The sequence below is a fragment of the Pleurodeles waltl genome, chromosome 3_1, assembly GCF_031143425.1.
Source record: "Pleurodeles waltl isolate 20211129_DDA chromosome 3_1, aPleWal1.hap1.20221129, whole genome shotgun sequence".
NCBI classification, from domain to species: domain Eukaryota; kingdom Metazoa; phylum Chordata; class Amphibia; order Caudata; family Salamandridae; genus Pleurodeles; species Pleurodeles waltl.
The window spans coordinates 1127645177-1127667698 of NC_090440.1; the positions used below are offsets into that span (position 1 = coordinate 1127645177).

The window sequence follows — 22522 nt, forward strand, 5'->3', positions numbered from 1 at the left end:
GAACCTGGTGAGAGCCCCACAAGTTACCCCATCCTGGATTCCCCCAGGTGTCTATTTTTCAAAAATGCGCAGGTTTGGTAGGCTTCCCTAGGTGCCGGCTGAGCTAGAGGCCAAAATCCAAAGCTTGGCACTTTGTAAAAAACAGCTCCTTTTTCTTTAGGAAAATGTGATGTGTCCACGTTGTGTTTTGGGGCATTTCCTGTCAAGGGTGCTAGGCCTACCCACACAAGTGAGGTACCATTTTTATCAGGAGACTTGGGGGAACACTGGGTGGAAGTAAATGTGTGGCTCCTCTCAGATTCAAGAACTTTCTGTCACCGAAATGTGAGGAAAACGTGTTTTATTAGCCAAATGTTGAGGTTTGCAAAGGATTCTGGGTAACAGAACCTGGTAAAAGCCACACAAGTCACCCCATCCTGGATTCCCCTCGGTGTCTATTTTTAAAAACTGCACAGGTTTGGTAGGTTTTCGTAGGTGCCGGCTGAGCTAGAGATCAAAAGCCACAGCTAAGCACTTTCCAAAAAACACATTAGTTTTCAATGTGAAAATGTGATGTGTCCATGTTGTGTTTCCTGTTGCAGGCATTTGGCCTCACAAGTGAGGTACCATTTTTATCGGGAGACTTGGGGGAGCACAGAATGGCAAAACAAGTGTTATTGCGCCTTGTGTTTCTCTACATTTTTTCCTTCCAAATATAAGACAGTGGGTAAAAAAAAAGTCTATTTGAGAAAGGCCCAGTAATTCACATGCTAGTATGGGGACCCCAGATTTCAGAGATGTGCAAATAACCACTGCTTCTCAACACCTTATCTTGTGCCCATTTTGGAAATATAAAGGTTTTATTGATACCTATTTTTCACTCTTTATATTTCACCGAATGAATTGCTGTAAACCCGGTATAGAATGAAAACCCATTGCAAGGTGCAGCTCATTTATTGGCTCTGGGTATCTAGAGTTCTTGATGAACCTACAAGCCCTATATATCCCCACAGCCAGAAGAGTGCAGCAGACATAACGGTATATTGCTTTAAAAAATGTGACATCGCAGGAAAAAGTTACTGAGTAAAACGTGGAGAAAAACTACTGGTTGTTTACCTCAATTTCAATATGTTTTTATTTCAGCTGTTATTTTCTGTAGGAAAGCCTTGCAGGATCTCCACAAATTACCCCTTACTGAATTCAGAATTTTGTCTACTTTTCAGAAATGTTTAGCTTTCTGGGATCCAGCATTGGTTTCATACCCATTTCTGCCACTAACTGGAAGGAGGCTGAAAGCAGAAAAAAATTGTAAAAATGGGGTATGTCCCAATAAAATGCCAAAATTGTGTTGAAAAATGTGGTTTTCTGATTCAAGCCTGCCTGTTCCTGAAAGCTGGGAAGATGGTGATTTTAGCACCGCAAACCCTTTGTTGATGCCATTTTCAGGGAAAACCACAAGCCTTCTTCTGCAGACCTTTTTTCACTTTTTTTTTTTTAAACTAAATGTTCACTTTATTTTGTCAAATGTCTTGGTCTCCTTCAGGGGAACCCACAGACTCTAGGTACCTCTAGAATCCCTAGGATATTGGAAAAAAATGACGCAAATTTGGCGTGAGTAGCTTATGTGGACAAAAAGTTATGAGGGTCTAAGCAGAAACTGCCCTAAATAGCCAAAAAAAGGCCTGGCACCTGAGGGGAAAAGGCCTGGCAGCGAAGGGGTTAAACAGAACAATGCTTGTTAGCGCTGTAAGTGCACCAACTGCTTATGTCAGCCTGGATGAGTAATCACTGGCCAAGACGTGCTGTTTGTGTATACTTTTAGTACTGTCAGTGTGAAAGCCTGAGGCAACTTCAGATTTTCAGGTGACAAGGGAAAAGTAAAGGAAGCAATGCACAAATGCCCCAATAGTTGAGCTGTCAACACATATAGAAAGAACAATTAGCTTTATTGCTAATGTTTGTTGTGTATCTTTGCCCTCATATGGGGTAAACTTAAACTTTTGTTCTAAACTTTGACCAAAAGTCTATGTTTACGACTTTGAGAATTCACAAAGGGTATTTACGACTACTAGCTTCATGTCTGCACTTGGGGCAGATCCACTCTGAGTGCAGGCATAAAGATAGTACTTGTAAATGTCCTTTGTGAATTCTCCAAGTTGTAAACTTAGACTTTTGGTCTAATAGCAGCGGCGGATCCTCCACAATGGCGAAGGAGTGTTGCTCCACTGGCTCAGAGCCAACAGCTGAAAAATAAAACATTATTTAATTGTATTTTTCATCTGCTGGCTCTGAGCCAACATGTGCAGGGAAAAGTGGGGCTGGGCCAGGGGAGGAGGAGTGAGTTCACTTAAGTGCGCATGTCTGTTTGGCCGGTCGTTCTAGGCCGGCCAAACAGACATGCACACGTAGGTTTCTCCAACCCAGCTGTATTTGACAGCCGGATTGGAGAAACAGCACAGACCCCCGGTGCCTGAGCGAGTAGTAAACCAGCCCACGCAGGCCAATCCCACACTGCTCTCATGCTTGGTAATAGCACGAGAGCAGCGCAGGGATTGCACAGGGAGTCTCTGAAGCTGCTGGGACCAGGAAAAGAAGTGCATGGTGGCTGGCAGCACCATGCAAATTCATATATTTTTTTAAATGTTGAAACCCTCCCTCGCCCGGCGCAGTCCCCCTCTCCTGTGCCCCCTCCACCCACCCGACCACATTTAGGGCCAGATGTGGCACACAGTTTGCATGTCGCAAACAGTGAATTTTGCTGTTTGCGATGTGCAAACTGCACTTGGCAATGCACAAAACCCCTTTTGCGATTCGGTAACCTGGTTACCGAATCGCAAAATGGGTTTTCGAGTCGCAGTTAGGAAGGGGGCGTCCCCTTCCTAATTGCGAGTCGCAGTGCAATGCCAGATTGCTTTGTGACCGCGAATGCAAAGCAATCGCAATTAGCACCCATCTCAAATGGGTGCTAACCCATTTGCAAAAGGATAGGGGTCCACATGGGACCCCTTCCCCTTTGTGAATGGCTTCATTACAAAAAAAACTGCTTTATTTAAAAGCAGTCACAGACATGGTGGTCTGCTGTCTCCAGCAGGCCACCATCCCTGTGAGTGCTGCGAGTCTCAAGGGGGTTGCAAATTGTGACCCACCTCATTAAAATGAATGAGGTGGGCCTTTGCGATCCCCTTGCGAGTCGCAGATGGTGTCAGGGACACCATCCTACATTCCAATTTGCGACTCGCAAATTGCGAGTCGCTGTGACTCGCAATTTGCAAGTCGCAAATTGGAATATACCTACATCTGGCCCCTAGTGTGTGTCATCCGCCACTGGTCCATTGTGTTTTCCTTACAGCAGATATGTGGTGCAAAATCTACCCATGTTTAACAAAATAGGGCAAATATTCTTCCAATAAAAGTGGGCACAAGGACTACTGCCTTAGTCAGTGCCAATATCCCTAGTGGGCCAGAATGCTGTGGGTATTTCTGAAAAGTGACACAATACCTGTTTGCATAGTGATATCCCCTTAATCTCTCGCAAACTGTCATGGTGTAAGTCAGCCAGAAATGGTAGCGGAGGAGCCGCCTTAAAATGGTGAGTGGTGACGGAGCCATAGAGGCTATCACTGCTGCATGTACAGCAGCACAGGTATTTTAAGTAGCACACCTTCCAAATCATACAGTGTCACCATGTATTGCACGATATCAGCTCTCTTAACACGGTCTCCCGTTGACGAACAAATAGCATGGTGTCCAGACAATTAAGTGAAACCCCTACAAAAAGCAGGTTTCTAGCTAATTGTTTGGAGGCTCGATGCAGCCTATTTCCATTATGAGGCATGAAAATTCCCCAGGACATTGGCGGCAGCCTAGGAAGCTTTGATTTTTCAGACAGTGTGGGATGTGGCGAGGCAGTCAATTAAAGTGTTTCAAGTATGCTGGACATAAATCCCACTCCCTCCTCACACAGTAAAACATGTTTGCAAGTCTGAAATAGAGTCGGGATATTGCAGGAGGTAAATGGATGGTAAAGCGTTTGTCGGAACTTTCTCCACTCAAAATAAGGCACATTGTCTTTCCTTTTTTGGTTCCACTTTCAATGCAGGATTTTGAAATGACATATTGGTTAATTTATCATTGTAGCACCCACCATCATTTCATTGAGAATGGGAAAAAGAGCCAGTATTGTATCTCAAAAGAACTTAGAAAAACAGACTGCTGCTCAGATACCTCACAACTAAATGCAGCATACATACCAATAAATCCAAAGGTGGTGATTACTTTGTGAGCCATTGTGTGCTTGCGGCATTACTCATGAGACATATTGGCCCTCATTACGACTTCGGCGGTCTTTCAAAAAGACCGCCGGAGCCGCGGGCGCCACTATACCGCCAGTGCTGGTGGTATTTGTGGCTCCCTATTTTGTCATTTCCGCTGGGCAGCGGACGGAAACAGTGTTTCCGTCTGCTGGCCCAGCAGAAAAGTCACATCAACATTGCAGCCCGCTCATAATACAGCCGGCGGCAATGTTGATGTGCAGCGAGTGCAACAACACCTGTCGCACATTTCACTGCCCGAAATTCAGGCAGCGAAATGCGTGATGGGGATGGTGAAGCGCATGGGCAGTGCAGAGGCCCCCAGGGGCACCCTGAGTCCCCCTTACCGCCAGCCTTTCCATGGTGGTGTTTACCGCCATGGACAGGCTGGCGGTGGGACTCATAATCCCCAGGGCAGCACTGCTTGCCGATGCCTGGCGGTCAAGTGGAGGGGCCGGCGGTATGGCCGTGGCTAAAGCACCACAGTCATAATACACTGGCGGTACACCGCCAGCCTCTTGGCGGTGTTACCGTTCGCCCGACAGGGTCGTAATGAGGCCCATAGACATCATCTATGGTCAGCACTGAAAAACATTTTTATAAATACTTTTCCAAGCCTAATTACTACGGAGAGGAATACAGGACAGCATGTAAATCTAAAATGTGTTCAGGCTGCAAAACAAAACAAATTTGATCACACAATGGACCTGGCAGTAAGCGTGACTAGGCGGATCTGTGACAAATTATGCTACTAGCATTGGAAATGTTGTCCCTGACATTGATTTGACGTTGTGACTTTAGAGTCATTGGTCCTCATGGTGACAAAGTGCACTGAAGCTAACAACACTAATGATGACCGGGTGCAGGTGCCCCAGGAGCACTGATAATTACCGAGAGCATAGGGGATGATGCATTGGGATTCTGGCATGGTTCATCAGGATCTGGACCTATAGGGCAACTAAGGAACTGACTCAGATGGCAGATAATACTGGGACCACTTACATGTGCATAAAGTAGGATTTATGTTGTGAAACATACTTGCATTCCCAATGCGAGTCCTTTCTTTTCCAGTCGCTGCATTTCTTTTATTCTACGTTTGCCTTGCCTTATTTCCAACCTTCTATCTTTATTTCTCTTGTATGTTTCATCGCCCTCTTCACTTTCTCTTGTTTTTTGGAATTTTCAATGTTTAAGAATCATTGTTGGAAGAATTTCAACTGGAAATACGTTCTTTTTTTCCCAATGTTGATGCCTTTATATGTTCCCTCCTTTCCATTATCCCTCTGTTTTTTCGCAATGTCCTCACCCTGTCACTCACCTAATTTCATTGGGCGTTTCTTCTTCTTCATATTTCTTTGTTTCTTTCCTACGCAAGGTCAGGCACACTGCGATGAAAATCAGGAAGACCCCAACGAGAACGCTGCATACTGCACCCACAATGACTCCAATGCTGTGAGCGACTGAGTGCCAGATGTCAGAAGGGGGTGTAGAGAGATAGACATAGAGAAAGAGAGAACAAAGAGAGAGTGAGTTGGGGTATAATAGAGAGAAAAGAGAAAAATCAATAAAGAAGGGCAGTGTAAAAGAAAGTGGCAGAGCGAGAGAAACAGCAAGGAAAAAGAGAAAGGAATTAATAACAGAAAAAAATGACAGTGAGAAAAACACAGACATGTATGAGAGGAAGAAAGATAAGTTATCAGACAAACATCAAGCAAACCAACATAAGTAGTTATTGAACAAGAAAGATGCAAATTACAAATAATTCTGCCCAACAGGCTCTTTGTGCACGTGAATGACAATGAGAGAAAATGACTGATATAAAAGTTACCATACCAATTTTGTCTTCTACCTTAAGTCCGTATGACATTATGCTAATTTAGGGTAGAAAGGAAACAACATGATGCTCCAAGCATAAATAAAGATTCTCTGGACAAATGGGGGCAACATGAATTTTAAACAATCAATGTAGACTTTGGATGCTTCTTTTAGACTGAGGGTCTGATTTAGATTTCGGCGGCGGGTTACTCCATCACAACGGTGACGGCTAACCAGTTCGCCAAAATATAAATTCCATTGTTTCCTATATGATTTATATTTTTGCAGACAGGATATCCGTCACTGTTGTGATGGAGTAACCCATCCACTGAACACTAAATTAGGCCGCAGGGGCCTGATTGAGAGTTTGGCGGATGGGTTACTCCATCACAAACGTGTCGTATATCCTGTCTGCAGTATCACGATTCCCATAGGATATAATGGGATCATAATACGGCAGACGGGATATCAGTGATGTTTGTGATGGAGTAACCCAATCCGACAAACTTTAAATCAGGCCCTTAGTGTGTTAACACTTAATCAAGCCTGATATTTACGACATAAACCAGATATGTTGCAAACCTATAAACAGTCTGGGCCATATTTATACTCCGTTTGCGCCGAAATTGCGTCGGTTTTTTTTACGCAATTTCGACGCAAAACTAACGCCAACTAACGCCATATTTATACTATGGCGTTAGAGGCGAATAGCGCCAAAGTTCCCGGAATGTGCGTCATTTTTTAGCGTGAACCCCTTCCTTGCGTTAATGATATGCAAGGGAGGCGTTCCCGTCTAAAAAATGACTCCCAGGCCTTTACGTGGTATTTATACTCCCGGGCAAAAGAGACGCCCGGGAGTTGGCGTGGCTAAAAACGGCGCATTTGCGCCGCTTTTTAACGCCTGGGTCAGGCATGGCGTTAAGGGACAAGTGGGCTCAAAATGAGCCCAGAGTGCCCTCCCCTGCCCCCAGGGACCCCCCCTGCCACCCTTGCCCACCCCAGGAGGACACCCAAGGCTGGAGGGACCCACCCCAGGGACATTCAGGTAAGTTCAGGTAAGTATTTTTTTTTTTTTTTTTAATAATATTTTGTGGCATAGGGGGGCCTGATTTGTGCCCCCCTACATGCCACTATGCCCAATGACCATGCCCAGGGGACAGAAGTCCCCTGGGCATGGCCATTGGGCAAGGGGGCATGACTCCTATCTTTACAATGATAGGAGTCATGTTGATGGGGGATGGGCGTCGTTAAAAAATGGCGCAAGTCGGGTTAAGACGATTTTTTCGACGTAACCTGACTTGCCCCATTTTAAGACGCCCATGCGCCATTTTCCCCCTACGCCGGCGCTGTCTGGTCTACGTGGTTTTTTCCCACGCAAACCAGGCAGCGCCGGTCTGATTGCGCCGTCTAACGCCATTCCATAAATACGGCGCCCGCATGGCGCTTCAGAATGGCGTTAGACGGCGCAAAACTTTTTGACGCTAAACTGCGTTAGCGCAGTTTAGCGTCAAAAAGTATAAATATGGGCCTCTGAATTTCAAAACCACAGTACAGTAGACCTATCCCTCTCCTGTAGAACAATTCAGAAGTCACTTTTTAATAGACACACTTAGAGAATTAAATATTCCAGCATGCTAATAATTCAGCATGAATGTAGGTTTGTTAGGCTTTATCAAAGTAACCTGCAATTTGCTACATTTTTTGTATTCTAATAACATATGTCTTCTTGCTGATGCAAGTATGCTTGAAAGTGTGTGATTGTGAAAGTGAAGAATTTCGGATCTCTGCATAGATGACTATGATCATAAACTGTGCAAAAGGCCGTGGTTAATGAATTCCAGAGTGATGAATAAGCCATGGAAAAAGCCCAACCTGCAGCCCAAAATCTTCAGTTCGAAACAATCAGTATTTAAAGAGTATGACAAGAGCAAGTTGTGAGCGAGGGACTACAACTTGAATATGAAATTCAGTAAAGTGGTGGATGTACGGAACACTGCAGTCTTCACTCTGTGAAGGGAATTCATATGCTGTTTCCTAGCACCAAGATACAGGTTGTTACCGCTGTTAAGTGTGGATCTGGCAATCAGGACTGGTGCCTTTCCAGACAACTACCTTAAGGCACCACCATAAAAGGAGATAAAAGTGTACCTGATGACCACAAATAGTATTGTAGCTAGTGGACCAGGAGCTCTCAAACTGCAAAACATAATTTTAGCTGGAGGTTTAGAAAATGTTTGTATCAAAGGTGGCTACATTAGCCCAAGCAATCTTTATTTTGCTGGAAGATTTAGCTACATGAAAATAAACCAGTTATTTACCTGTAATTATGGTTTTGCAGCTTCAAACTCTTCTAGATTCACCTGCTTTGCACAATCTTGCCATCTACTAATTGGGTCCAGAAGTGTTCAGTAAACTTTATTTTTTGGTTTGTGTTTGGGATTGACATGGGAGGAGTCTCTATAATGTCGACGGTAATCCCACGATGCCCACGTAAATGTCCACTGTTTCAGAGTCACCTCCTAATGGGAGATGAGAAGGGGCACATGTGAATCTAAAAGAGTTTCATGCTGCAAAACCTTAATTACAGGTAAGTAACTGGTTCCTTATGCAGCATGAGATCTCTTCTATATTCACATGCTTTGCACCGATTATGTAGCAGTATGGCCTTATTTTTGGTGTTTAGCAGGAGAAGGAGTAAAAGCAAAATTGTTCCTTAGCACTGCTTGTCCTACGTCAACTTCTTTTCATGAGTGTAAATCCACTCTGTAGTGTATGTAGTATGTCAAGAAGACCAAAAGTCAGCCTTGCAGATCTCCTGAATTGAGATGTTGCCGTAAAGGACATTGTTGCTCCCTTTTTCCTAGTGCAGTTTGCCTTTGGTTTGTCAAGCAAATTTTTTTCCGCCAGTGAATTGTTGGATGATTTGTACAATCAATATATCGATATCATTTTTAGTGACAGCCATCCCTAGAGCTTGAACTGAATGGCTCACACAAAAATTTTGTGTTTTCCTGATGCTGTGCTTTGCTTTCCTAACATCTAAGATGTGTCTGCAATGTTTGTAGGTTCGATGGTATAGTGATAGTCTGATTTATGTGAAAAGGAGAAATACCGTTTGATAGGAAGTTTGGATGTGTCCTCATACTTATCATTGTGTATGACTATGTAGGGCTCCAGCACAGTTAGGGCCTGAATCTCCCTAACTCTCCTTAGAGATGTAATAGTGACTAGAAATACACTTTTTAATGTAAGGTGTATGAGCATGGCTTTATGCATTGGCTCAAAGGGCGACTTCACCAACCCTGCTACCATTAAGTTTAAATTCCAGTGTGGATGGGGCACTTCTCTTGCTGCAAAAAGCCTTTTCACCCCTTCCACAAACCCTTTTTATCAATGAAAGTGAGAAAAATGTTGTATGTGTAGTCCCTTTAAGAATGCTGCAATAGCTGATAAATGCACTCTTAGGAAGGCATACGAGAGCTTATATCTTGTTAGGTAGGTCAAATGTTGGACTATTACACTGTCCTGATGTATCATATGTGCCCACTTTTTGGATTGCCACCAGGAAATATATCTCTTCCATTTCAAGGTGAAACACCTCCTGGTAGCATAGGGAGTATGATAATGTCCCCCTTTACTTGCTGCTGTAGGACATGTGGTATTGTCTGTTAGGAATTGAACAGTATACTCCTTGAAATTACTTTGGAAGGCTTTCAGGGCTAGAAATATTGTCCCTAGGAAATTGATGTGTTTGGTGGAATCCTGGTCTGATCATAACCCTCTTAATCTTGTTGTATTTGTGTATGCTCCCCAGCCCACCATTGAGGTTCCATGGTAATGAATACTTGTGGTAGGGGAGCTTTGAAAAGTCTCTTATTGAGTGTTTTCACTGCATTCCACTACCTCAATTCCATGCTGACCTTGTCTGATACAACCGCTAGATCATCTTAAGAGCCTGACCCTGGTTCCATTGTGTAACTATTCCTGTACTGGTCTCATGTCAAACCTGACTTTGAAAATGAGGTGGATACAGGAGGCTATCATGCCTAAAAGCTTCTTCAACTTCCTCTCCAGCAAAGCTTGTGGCGCCTGGTAGAGGAGAATTTGAGTAAGTATTGCCTAAACCCTGTGCTGTCATGTAAGCTCTTGGCAGTGGCATATTGAGGCCTGCTCGTAGAAACGTTTTCATGGTTTGTGGGACTGGGGATGATTTTTCCCAATTCACTGTGAACTCCAAATTGTGCAGAATGAACACTACCCTAGTCATGTTCTCCTGATAAAGTTGTAATGTGTCTGCCTAGACCAGCCAATCATCTAGCTGTGGGTAGACATGCATTCCTTGTCTTCTGAGGTATGCAGCTACCACTGCTAGTGTCTTGGGGAAGTCTCTTGGTGCAGACTTTAACCTGAAGGGTAGGACCTTGAATTGGCAGTGTTCCCCTTCCAATACAAATCTGAGATACTTTCTGTCTGTGATGTGAATGAGTATATGGATGTAGGCATCCTTGAGATCTATAGTTGCTAAGTAGTCCCTTTTATTTAGCAAAAGGATTACATCTTGTAATGTAGTAATTTAATCTCTGTGTCTTTATGTGCATTTTCACAAAGTGCAAGTCTAAGATAGGGTGTATGGTTAGGTCTTGTTTTGGCACAAGAAAGCCTATTAAGTAAACACCTTTGTTTGTCTCCTCTCATTGTATCTTTTATATCACCATTTTAGACAGAAGCTCCTGGACCTCTCTGCATAGGATTTGCAGCAAATCTTTCTTGTAGTATAGACATTTTGGTTGTTTTGGATGAAGTCAATACAATAGCCAAAAAGAATTATATTTACAACCCACTTGTCCCTCAAAATAGCTTCCCAACTTTTTGGGAAGTCCTTTATTTTCTCCCCATAGGTGTGCTGTGACTGGGAGGAGTGAAGTTTGAGTCACTTTGAAGAACCCGAAGCAGAACCCTTAGAGTTTTTGAACCTTTGGTTTCCCTCTGCCTTAAAAGGAAGTTTTGGCTGTAGTTGTTGCCACTGTCCATGGCCTTGAAAATGGCTGGATCCTGGATGTTTTTGGTTCTATGGGGCAAACATTTGTCTTCCCTGCCGCCTTTTATCATGTAAACTTCCCCTTTCAAAATAAGTTTTAAAGACCTTGGGGACCCCCATTGCTTTGGCAGTCTCATTTAACATTTCCATCTCCCCTAGTGCTTGGACTATTCCAGGGCTATAGAGCTGGTTTAAAGGGGTCTGTCAATGACTGAAGATTGTACCTTGGGCTTAAACCCAGAGATGCGTAGCCATACATGTCTCATCATGACTGTCCTTATAGCCAGCTGCCCACATATTGTGTCAGTAGCATCAAAGGCATACATTTTCAATGTCCTCCTTTCTTCAAATATACCCTTTGCTCTTTTTTGGTATTCCTATGGAAGATCTGATATAAGGTCTTGCATGTCTTCCCAATATTGATAAGCATGTCTATTTAGCAGCACATTAGAATTGGTGATGCACCACTGCGTGGCTGCAGCTCTCGCCATCTTTCCTCCTACTGCCTCCATTCTCTTACTTTACTTATCTGGTAGGGATCCCATGGATGTCTGAAACACTGCTCTTTACCTTGCTGTGAAGACAATCATCTAGTCTTGTTCTACATGCCCCTAAATATATTTTGGGTCCTGTGTTGAGGCTCTGTATTTTTTCTCTATCAGTGGTGCAACCATCTTGGTTGTCGCTAGTTTAGCAAAGACCTTTTTGTGCCTGCTGTATAATGCTAGAAAGCATAGGAAAATATTTGTTCCTCTTATAAGATGTTGTAAGTGTCTTGAGGAGAAAACATGTCTCCTTTTCCACCTCTATCTCTACTTCAAAATCGTCACCCGTCTTCTTTACTACAAGTTGGTATGTCGAGATACGGCCTCAAAGAATAGCACTCCACCTCCTCAAAGGGTGAGTGGGTTTCAAAGGCCTCCCACAGCATTTTGATGTGTGGCTTCTCCATCCCTAGACCCTTGAGGTCTACATCGAAGATACCTTTCTCCTCTTCTACTCCCTCCGTGTCCTGACCCTCTTTAAGAATCTCTCCCAGTTCCTCTTCTAGGGTGTCCTGCAGGTTTCTTTTAAGGCTTGTCAGGCAAAGCTACTTTCAGGTAGTCATGGATTCCTTAGAGACCCTCTTTTTCCTCACAAGATTCTCTATTTTGACCTCCAAAACCTTTTTCTTTTTCTGGACGCCACTGACGTCAGAAGACTTAAGCTAACCCTGAGCCTTTTCCATCAAAGGCACCCGTCCCACTGTCCTTTTTCATGCTCGATAGTCATCGGAATTCAAGACACTGCCTTTTGTTGTCTCTTTCCTAGTGAATTTCTCTTTCCCGGTAGAATGGGAAGTGCTCAGAGCTTCTTCCCCATCCCCTGTTAGTTTCCTCAGCGTAGAGAGCTTGGACTTCAGTGACTCTGGGCTATTACTCAAAGAACCAGTCTTCGGCTTCTTGGATGTATGTTTGACTGCCTTGTCTCTCGATGGATCAAGCTGTTTTTGGGCATGTGACACTGTTAGCTTACAGTCTTTACGATGAGTCTATTTGACTTCTTAAAACTTGTGTACCATGTCTAAGTTTTCCTCCTGGCCTCCTCTGCCTGTGCATCATCGTCATTAGAGAAGCCAAATTCTTTCATCAACAGAGCGCCCTTTCTTTGATCCTTTCACTCTGATATGCCTACCATGTCTGTGTTTGCCAAATGTGCCCAAAGTATCTTGTCCCTGTGGACTAATGTTTTTGGTTAAAATATGAGCACGGGACACAGTCCCCTGACTTATGGTCCCAAGGCAAACAGAAGATGCAGACTGGATGTTCGTCATTTAGGGTTTACATTTTGGTTGCAATTCCGGTAAAATTTGAAGAGCGTGTTCTCTAAAATGGCATTGAGGAGCCCCAATTATCCCACTTCGACAACTAAATATTCTCAGAATGTTGATCCCTCCCAACAAAAACCCCTGAAAAAAATGCTCTCCAGCGCAGAGTGTAGGTTTCTAAACCTTTGACTTGTTTTGAAGGCTACTTGAGGACTCGTCAACGACTTATTTCGAAAACAAAAGTCAGGAGACTTCCGATACACCTCCATACCCAGTGACAGAAAAACTGAATCTAAAATGGTAGACACATACGTAGGCATTGTGGCATTTCGGTCAACGTCATAGAAACTCTACCCATGTCGACCCCAACCACAAAAAAAAAAAATGTATAGTTTCTTACCTGTAGGTGTATTTTTGCAGCTTCAAGAATTTTCTGGATTCAAAAGTTGTGCATTATTCCACCATCTAATAGTTGGGTCTAGAATTATCCCAATTTTTGTAGTCCTTCTTCTATTTTTGTTTTTTTGGTGTCATTGCTGGGCATCGATGGACCCCCATTAGGTGTCCCTTGTGGCCTCGTACTGCTTCCTCCGAAAGCTCCAACCTTTGATCACCATTATCAGATTCTTTTATTTTTTAACATCTTATATGGGTGTGTCGCATGTGAATCCAGAAAAAAATTAAGCTACAAATCTACACTTACAGGTAAGAAACTGTTCATTTTGCAGTGTAAATCTTTTCTGAATTCACAGGGTGTGCATAGATTTTTGTAGCGGTTTACTAACTTTGTGGTGGTTGGGTTAAGGATGAGAATTGATTGGTAACAGGATCTCCTAAGCCCTTTTGTGCCAATTGGGCTTCCTTGTTCATCTGAATGCCTATACAATAGTGTTTTTGTGAACTTTTGTACAGATGAACACGTTGATGACATACAAAAGTCCTGTAAGGGTGCATTGGCTAAAAAAACACAGTGGTTGCTCCCTGCCTTTGTGTGACACATTTGAACAGTTTGTGCTATCCATTTTGCAATTGTGTTCTTAGATACTGGTCTTCCCAGAAAACTCTTTGTGAATGAGACAAATAGTTGCTTTATCTTTCTGTATGGTTTTGTCTTTTTGATACATACATTATGGAGTCTCTTGAGTCCAATGTGTGTAACGTTCTTTCAGCGTGTGATTTTTGCTTTTAGAAAAAACTTGGTATTTGTATAGTTTGATTAAGGTGAAGTTACAAGATTACCTTTGGTGAGAACTGTGGGTCTGTCTTCGTGACAATCCTGTCCCTGTGAATGTGAAAGTATGGTTCTTGAAGTGTGAGTGCCTTCTATTCACTCACCCTGCAAAGAGATGTAATGGCCACCAGAAATGATGTTTTTAGTGTGAGTATTTCTAACGATGCCTTGTGCAATGATTCAGACTGGCACCTTAATTAACTGGGTAAGTACCATGTTTAGGTTCCATGTGGGTTCTGGTATTTTCTTTGGTGGTGCAATTCTCTATACCCCTTCTAAAAATCTTTTAATTACTGGGGGTGTAAAGAAACTTCTTCTCATGTAACCCCTTGTGTAGGCCACTATCGCTGCCAAATGTACATTTAACGGGGCGTATGTCAACTTACTGTCTACGAGGTATGTTAGATATTCTAACACTTGCGTCTTTTGTGTTCTTCCTTAAGAATCAATTTTTAAGGCACCATATGAAGTATCTTTTCCATTTTGCTAAATAGCACTTTCTTGTAGTCGGCTTTCTTACTTCTCTCAGAACAGCCATTGTGTTTTCTGGCAGCTTTAAATATCTGAATTCTAGGTCTTCACGAGCCAGGCTGCTGGGCTCAAAGACTCTGGATCTGCGTGAAGTACCCTACTTTGCATATCTGAGCTAAATCCATTGTTTTAAGGAGGACCTGGCCTGGCAGTTCTAGCTGGACTGTTCCCATGAGGAGCAGGGTCAAGATTGATTTGCATATTGCTGGTTCCAAACTGGGGTGTTGTGGTGGGCAAACCTAGCTCTGTGACTGGGGTGAATGTTTGCATTGTTCAGCATTCCATCCATCATCTATTCTTTTTGCTATTGTCGCCCTAAGTGGGAAGGGTATGTGCAGACGTGAGTCTGGTGCTCACTGTGCCACTGGGTTCAAATTTGCCTGGTTGATGAGGGATGATACTCCAAAACTGATCCCAGAATGCTTGTTTTCTTTCCAGGGGGGACCTGACCTGCAATTTGGGCGGCAGTGTTCCCATGGGGAGCAGGATTAAGACTGATTTGCATATGGCTGAATCCAAACTGGACTGGTGTGATGAGCAAAAAAACAATGTATTAATCACAGATCTGTGACTGGGGGTGAATGTTTGTATTGTTCAGCATTCTGTTCATCATCTGTTCTTTTTACCAGCCCTACTATCCATCATCTGTTCTTTTTACTTTTGTCACCCCAAGTGGAAAGGGTATGTCCAGACATGGGTTCCGTGCTCACTGTGCCACTAGATTCTAGCTAGCCTGGCTGATGAGGGGTGATACCCTGAAACCAGTCACAAGATGCTTGTTTCTGATCCAGGGAGGACCTCGTCTGGTAGTTCGGGCTGGAATATTTCCATGGGGAGCAGGGTCAAGACTGATTTGCATATGGCTGGGTTCATACAGGTGTGGTGTAGAGAGCAAACAAAAAATGAAGGATAGAACCGAGATTTGAGACTGGAGGTGAATGTTTGCATTGTTCAACATTCTGTCCATCATCTTTCCTTTTTGCTTTTGTTGACCTAAGAGGGAAGAGTATGCCCAGACGTGGGTCCCATGCTCACTATGCCATTGGATTCAAGTTAGCCTGGCTGATGGGAGGGGTGATACCCTGAATCAGTTCCAGGATGCTTATTTCAGTTCCAGGGAGGACCTGGCCTGGCAGTTCAAGCTGGACTGTTCATATGGGGAGCAGGGTCAAGACTAATTTGCATATGGCTGTGTCCGAACTGGGGTGGAGTGGAGAGCAAAAAAAACAATGGATTAAACTTACATCTGTGACAGTGGTGAATGCACTGTTCAGCATTCTGTCCATCATCTTTTATTTTTGATAATGTTACCTAAGTATCTAGAATTATTGAAACATTACAAGCCATTGGTGCGTGGCTTTAAAGAGTTTGGTGGACCAGAGGTAGAATAAACTGCAAGTCAGCTGTGTGCCCTTGAAAGGTTCAAAAGATAAACCTGCTAAAGTCTCCAACCTTGTCTAAGCCTCTTAAACATCACTAGTGCTGATGTGCTTCTTCCTACAGGTCAAACATCTGCTCTGGAACCCTGAGCAGTTCTCTGTCATGATGTTTATCCTTGTTCATTTGCCTTTTCCCCTTCAATTTCTCACAAACCTGGTGACATCAAACTTGCACTCCTGAAATCTAGTTCTTAGAGAACCCATTGATTATCATTTTTACAGTTTCATATCACGCAAACAGGACCCAAAGGTACTGGAGCACTTTACATGAGCACCAGTTACATTACACAAGGACACATTCAGTTTTGGTAGACACAGGGAAATTGAGTGATTTGCCCAGGATGTTGAGCTGACTGCCAAGACTCGAACCTGGTTCCCCAGCTTCAAAGTCGGCAACTATAGCCCTTACATCACATCCTCACCCATTGAATGGACACACGTTTTTCACTAGGTTATAATGAAAAGTGTTACAGACTGATGAATAATCCGAGAAGCTTGTATTGTGACTAAGATCCTTCAAGGGCGCAGGTATTACCACCATCAAAAACAAATCTTACAATATAAGCACTTTGAGAAGATACGATGGGGACTATAGCACCCTTAGGAAGCCTGTGTGTCCTTCCTATCCCTTCAGGCAGCCATTTCCTCTGAGAGTTTGTCCTTGATTTCAAGCCACAACCAAAATTACCATGGCTCTTAACGTTAAACTAAAATATCTATCATGAAATTGTCACTGGGAATTGTCACTGAATTGTGACTTAAAAAAATACTCTGCTGCAGAAAATGAAATGGTGATAGAAATGATAAATGTGAATTCTCGCTGCAGAAAATGTTATTTGAAGAGGTTTTTGACCACAGTGTCAGGTTTTATTGCACAATGTTGCTATGTAGAGAAACTGAAACTACAATGCTGAGTCAGAGCTCCGGAGACCACAGATCGAGTGCGTGGGCAAAGCATCCCCCTCACCAACTGAGTCTGCTTTTACCTTAGGCATGTAAGGCCCTTGACGCTTTGAAGGACGCTGGTTCACTTGTACCAGTTACACTACTGCGCCTACACATTGCTTAAATTGTGAAAATTAAATACATTAAGGGGTCTTAAGGTTTTCTCAGGAGCAGGCCTTTGGTGCAGCTGAATTCTGGGTCTGCACAACACCGTGGCTGCCTGGCCTTGGATCCCCTCATGCTTCTTCCTTGCACTATCCTACACTATGGGCTCTTTTACCCGCTCTTGTAGGTTCTTTATCGCTTTTGTCAATGGTTTCTTATCTTTCTCTTCCTTTTTTGACTTTCTCGTTCTTGCTCTGGGTCAGTCTAATGATGAAAAATAAACCCTGGTCCCTAAAAAACTTCCCTGTGTTCACCACGGCGGCTACTGGCAGAAATTAAACACTGCAGTCAGGCTCCAGTTGTGTACTAGATGTGTAACAACTTTGGTGGAGATAAATTGCAGAGCCAGTGAGAAGAGGGAGCTGAATCTGTTGTTAATTGTGCATAAATAGCACATACTTCATGAGGGCCATAGTACATGACTAAAGGACATGTCTAAGGTAATCAGTGTACTAACGGAAATGTATTGTCACTGGGAGGTCTCATCTGGTGGCACAGATGCCGATTCATTAAAATGCCAAAAAGTGACAGCACACACTGTTTTACCTCAGATGACGTCACAAGGTCACACTTCATCCCATCTAATAAGCCTTTTTTGCTGATGAGGGGTTTGACAAACAGCAAGGAGTAAAAACGACATAAAATAAAAATAGCTTGTGGAGCCCATTATGCATTCTATTCCTGCTGCCGGCATCTGGGCTCTTTAGACCAGGGGTAGCAAGGGATGTTTCAAGAGTGCCAATGGACAAGCCAGGGTAGCTGGTGCTACCCCTCAAAATCCCTAATGATTCACCAGCAATCAATATAGAAGATGCCTGAGTTTGGCAGGCAGCAGACATGATCATGAAAGACCAAGGAGGAGCCTATGCTCTTCGTGTACTCACAAAGAACTGCAGAAGGGTCTAGCATGAGCCTTGGGAGTCCCTGGTGAGGTCCAGTGTAGCAGTGGATGCAGCACCAAGATGACAATGGCTATTGCAGTGTTTGCTGGGGTACAATCATGGGAATGGCATCTCACAGTGATCGACCACACTGCAGGGCTGTGGGACTCAAGAGCTACCAAAATGGTGTCCTGGGCGTTTTTTGCACATGGGCAGCCACCATGTTAGTTCAAGCAGATACTGAAAAACCTGAAACAAATATACCTGAAATCTGAGCTAGTCCTGGAAGAAACCTGATGGGCTCGTCTTTGATTAGAATACGCAGTTCCAAGCTGTCAAAGTTGATTGGAATTGTGTAAAGAAGTGCTCCCTTACTCCACCTAACGAGCTGAGCTTGTGACCTCAGTGATCCCAACATTTTCCCAAGCTCTGGTTGGCTGGCTCTTCTGTTTTTTTGTCATTCCTTTTCTGAACATGGACATTTCACCTGCCATTTCTTATGCTTGCTACATTGAATATTATTCCAAGTTCCAATGTTGGACACAAATGAGTAGCTTTCAAATGCAGTATTTACTGATTTTTTTCTAGAGTCCAAAACGACTATCTCAGATTCTTTATTTGAGTATTATTTTCTCTTCTTTCTACAGAATGTCCATCTACAGACAAGTCTAGTCCTTTGGTTCCACTTCTGTATCTAGGAAGGCATCATATGTGTATTTAAAACATTACTAGAAGGACTAGATAAACAAACCTCTAAATATTTCCAGGTAGATCTCTCTTGTGGACCATACTAACTCCTGGACCAAGCATCCTGTCTGTAAATGTACATCAAGAGTGCAGCTCTCTCCCGATGGTGTAGGAGAAATCCTCTATCACCTGCCTGCTGTAAAGTGCGATAGATACTTACAGTACATGAGTAAATAACCGTGGCAACTGCTCAGAAAATGCCCAATATTTATGTATAGTGCAAAAGAAGTGTGGACCAGTATTCAGATATGAATACACAAAAGTGAATTCAATGTAAACCTGCTTTCCAAAACGTTGAATATGACCATCTTCATGAAATGTAGGTGAAGATGGTGGAATGCAGAAAACTACGATATTTTTATTTGCATAGATAAATCATGGCTTACCATGCATACCCTCTGTGAACCATGGAAGACAAACATTTGGCCTTGCTTGGGTCGTGCATTTGACCGAAATAGGAATGGTACAAAAACATTACTTGTTGAAAATAAACTGAGAAGATTCTCCAATCGATGATCTGTCCACATATCTGCCATTGCTTACGTGCTTCTAGGATTGCGACTTGGGTACTCACCCTGCACCATCACATGCACATCACAGGTGCCTTGGCCTGCTTCATTGCTAACCAAGCAACGATATGACCCGTTGTCTGTACTGCTCAGGTTCTGCAGCACCACATGTCCCTCCGACCCTGAAGAAGAACAGAGATACAGTTCAATTATGCGAGGGGAAGGGATGCTGTAGGGGGTAGACATTTAGCACGGGACCACTCACCGAGCCGGGATGTTGGTGGGAGCGGCCCTAGTTTGCCTCCTCTGTCATTGATCCGTTGCCACTGGTACACAATTGGTTCTGTTCCCGCAGCAGACTTGCAGTTTAAGCTTAGATTCTCTCCCACAGACAGATCGCCCTCTGTCCAACACTTAGGCTCTGACGGTTTAACTGAAAGAGGGGGAGACTTATGGTCCATGTCTATGTTCACAAAAACTGCATAGTATCCAATAACATATAACATAATATGACATAAGGTATCACAACAAAACATAGAACATGTGCTTTCCTGGTTCTCAACAGATATGGCTTTCCTCCACTGTTTCATGATGGTTTAAAAGGGATAGTTTGTGGCACATAGTGAGGATAAAATATCAGAGGAGAAGACCTGAGCACGAGCACCAGCAAATCTCAAAATTCGATGTTCAACATACCTCTGGCAGTTACATGGTGGGCGCGGCCCTTGTAATGGTTTAGCATGTAAGGTAAGAGTTATTTGGCATCCCTGAACCCAAGTCTCAAGGATGTCTGGCTCCAACTTCCCAAGGAAGAGTTTCACCTCAAAAAGTAAATGTGTCCTGCAATTCTCAGTGCATCACTGTGTCTTGAGCAAGTCATCTAGGAGAATACTCCAGGTATTCTAGCTTCTCGTGATTGCTCCAAAGACCCTCAATCTCCAGGGGTTATCCGAATTCGTCACCTCTTTTACTATTTTTTTATTTATTTTTCCAAGACCACTCCCGTTTATTATATCAGAAAAACATATCCAAGTCCCACATTGTTTTTACCAGATGATCAGGACAGCCAATCAAAATTTTCAGCATGTGCAATTGTGCAAAAATTGATGTAGTCGTCGAGGTTCTCTGACTGCAGAACACCCCCATCAAGGAACTGCGAGTCTCTTGTTCAGTCTCAGTAACTTATTTCAATTCGCACTTGTGATTTAATCATTGTAGAGCACCGTTGTTACGAGGGGAACGGGTTGAATTTCATTTTGTGCCTTGATGATTTCATATGTAAACTTATATGAACGAGGAGTACGATGAATCCTCTTTTTGGGGAGAAATTCTAGAGCCATGCAAAGTGGCTCTCCATGTATTCCGAGTATGCTAACTTCTTATAAATATAAGCTATTTAAGTTCCCCCTTGGTGAGGGCCTTCCGACAGACAAGAAAAAGCAGTTGGTACTTAATTTTTAAATAACCTATTTGTATGAATTCAGGCTCTTTTCAACGAAACAATGAGAGTTTACAACATTTACAGGAAACGGAGTGGTATTTGGGTGTGGAGGAATGAACGTTTGACTACTCCCTTTCGAAACCATCATACATATAATAGAAACGCGTGGGCAATCTTCCCCCAAAAATTTTGAACCTTAGGGCCAGATTTACAAGGCTCTAGCGCCTCTTAGCTCTACACAACCATCATGTTTTTTTACGCTAATATGGCGTTAAGGGGACCATTCTCCTTCGCCATATTTACAAAGTGGCACAATGCTGACATTGCGCCACTTCGTGACCCCTTGTGCCACATTATGCCTGTGAGAGGTATAATGTATACAAGGGGGGCGTTCCCACGCAGGGAGGCAGCAAGAAATGGCGCAGTGAAATCTACAAGATTGCACTGCAACATTTATTCCGTCATTTTTAACGCCTGCTTGGGGCAGGTGTTAAAGTGACGGGCCCATAGTAGTCTATGGGCTTCCATAGTGCTTTGCTGCACTAGCGCCATCATTTATGGCGCAAATCCAGAAAAGGCCCACAATAGAAACATAAGTTATGGCGCTACTGTGGAAACCAGCGCTGTGGTGCGCTGTATTGTTAATACGATGCACACCTGGTGTCATGAGGTGGTGGGGGCAAAATAAATTCTAGTAAGTCTAGGCCTTAGTTTTTTGTCTCTTCTGATAACAGTATGCACCTGTAATAGTAGACTCATTTCACTAGACGCATGCAATAGTGAGTCACAACAGCTAGTTAGTGGTACCACGGAAGACCTGGGTTGTGTGGTGGCAAAGAGCGGATGCCCAACTTATCTTACAAATTATGAGGAAAGGTAATGAGATTGCACATGAGCACTCTCCCTATGCACCCACTGCAGGTGTTTGCTTCCCACTTGCGATACACACGTACAGTGTTTGATTGATGCGCAGCACCTTCCCGTATCTGATGGGGTTAGATAAGTAGCTGTTACACAGAGCAAGAAACCTCTTTGCTGCTGGTGAAGTAAACAAAGCATCAGCCGGAGAACTAAAGTATTTGCTAAGGAGACTGAGGGGATTTACACCAAAAAAATACTGTGTCCAGTAGCGCAAGGATGCCATGGGCCCTGGAGCAAGAAGGGAAATGCACCCTTTGACTGTTGGTGGGGTAGTAAAAACCAGCATTTTTCAGGACTCAATTGGACCCTCAGGGACCTGGGCCCTTGTGCCATTGCACCTGCTGAACCAATTGTAGTGACACCCCTGCATGTGACAAAGAAATAAGGTGGAACCTTTTAAAGATATTCAATAACGGAGTGAAGGGTGAAGAGAGGGTTTAAGAGACTATTATTTGTGGAAAACAGGAGATGGGGAAGTATTTTAAGGGAATATTAAGAATGGGTATCATTTAAAACTGTATGAGAGATGGACAGGAGAGAGTGATCACATTTGGGGTAAGAGAGAGGCATTTACCTATGAATGAAATAATAAGGGTGGGCTATATATTCTACTTCACCAGCGGCATTGGCTGAATTTTGGTCTATCTACGTTACACTTGTAGAGCAGAGGTCCGGCAAATTCTGCCAGCCGTCTGGTGGAATTTTATTCTTGTGCATGTCTCAAAAACAGTAAATTGCTGAGCACAAGCGAGGTCTGGCGTCC

General features: G+C 43.4%; 1 protein-coding gene across 1 annotated transcript in view; it reads right to left on the reverse strand.

Moving 5' to 3' along the window:
• The window catches only part of CLMP (CXADR like membrane protein), a 316469-nt gene that overhangs the window by 39642 nt on the left and 254305 nt on the right, over positions 1-22522 (reverse strand). The window contains exons 4-6 of the mRNA XM_069224427.1: positions 19663-19830; positions 19463-19579; positions 5608-5749 (exon numbers count right to left, since the gene is read on the reverse strand). Coding sequence (XP_069080528.1) covers positions 5608-5749; positions 19463-19579; positions 19663-19830 — 427 coding nt within the window. The remainder of the gene's footprint in view (positions 1-5607; positions 5750-19462; positions 19580-19662; positions 19831-22522) is intronic.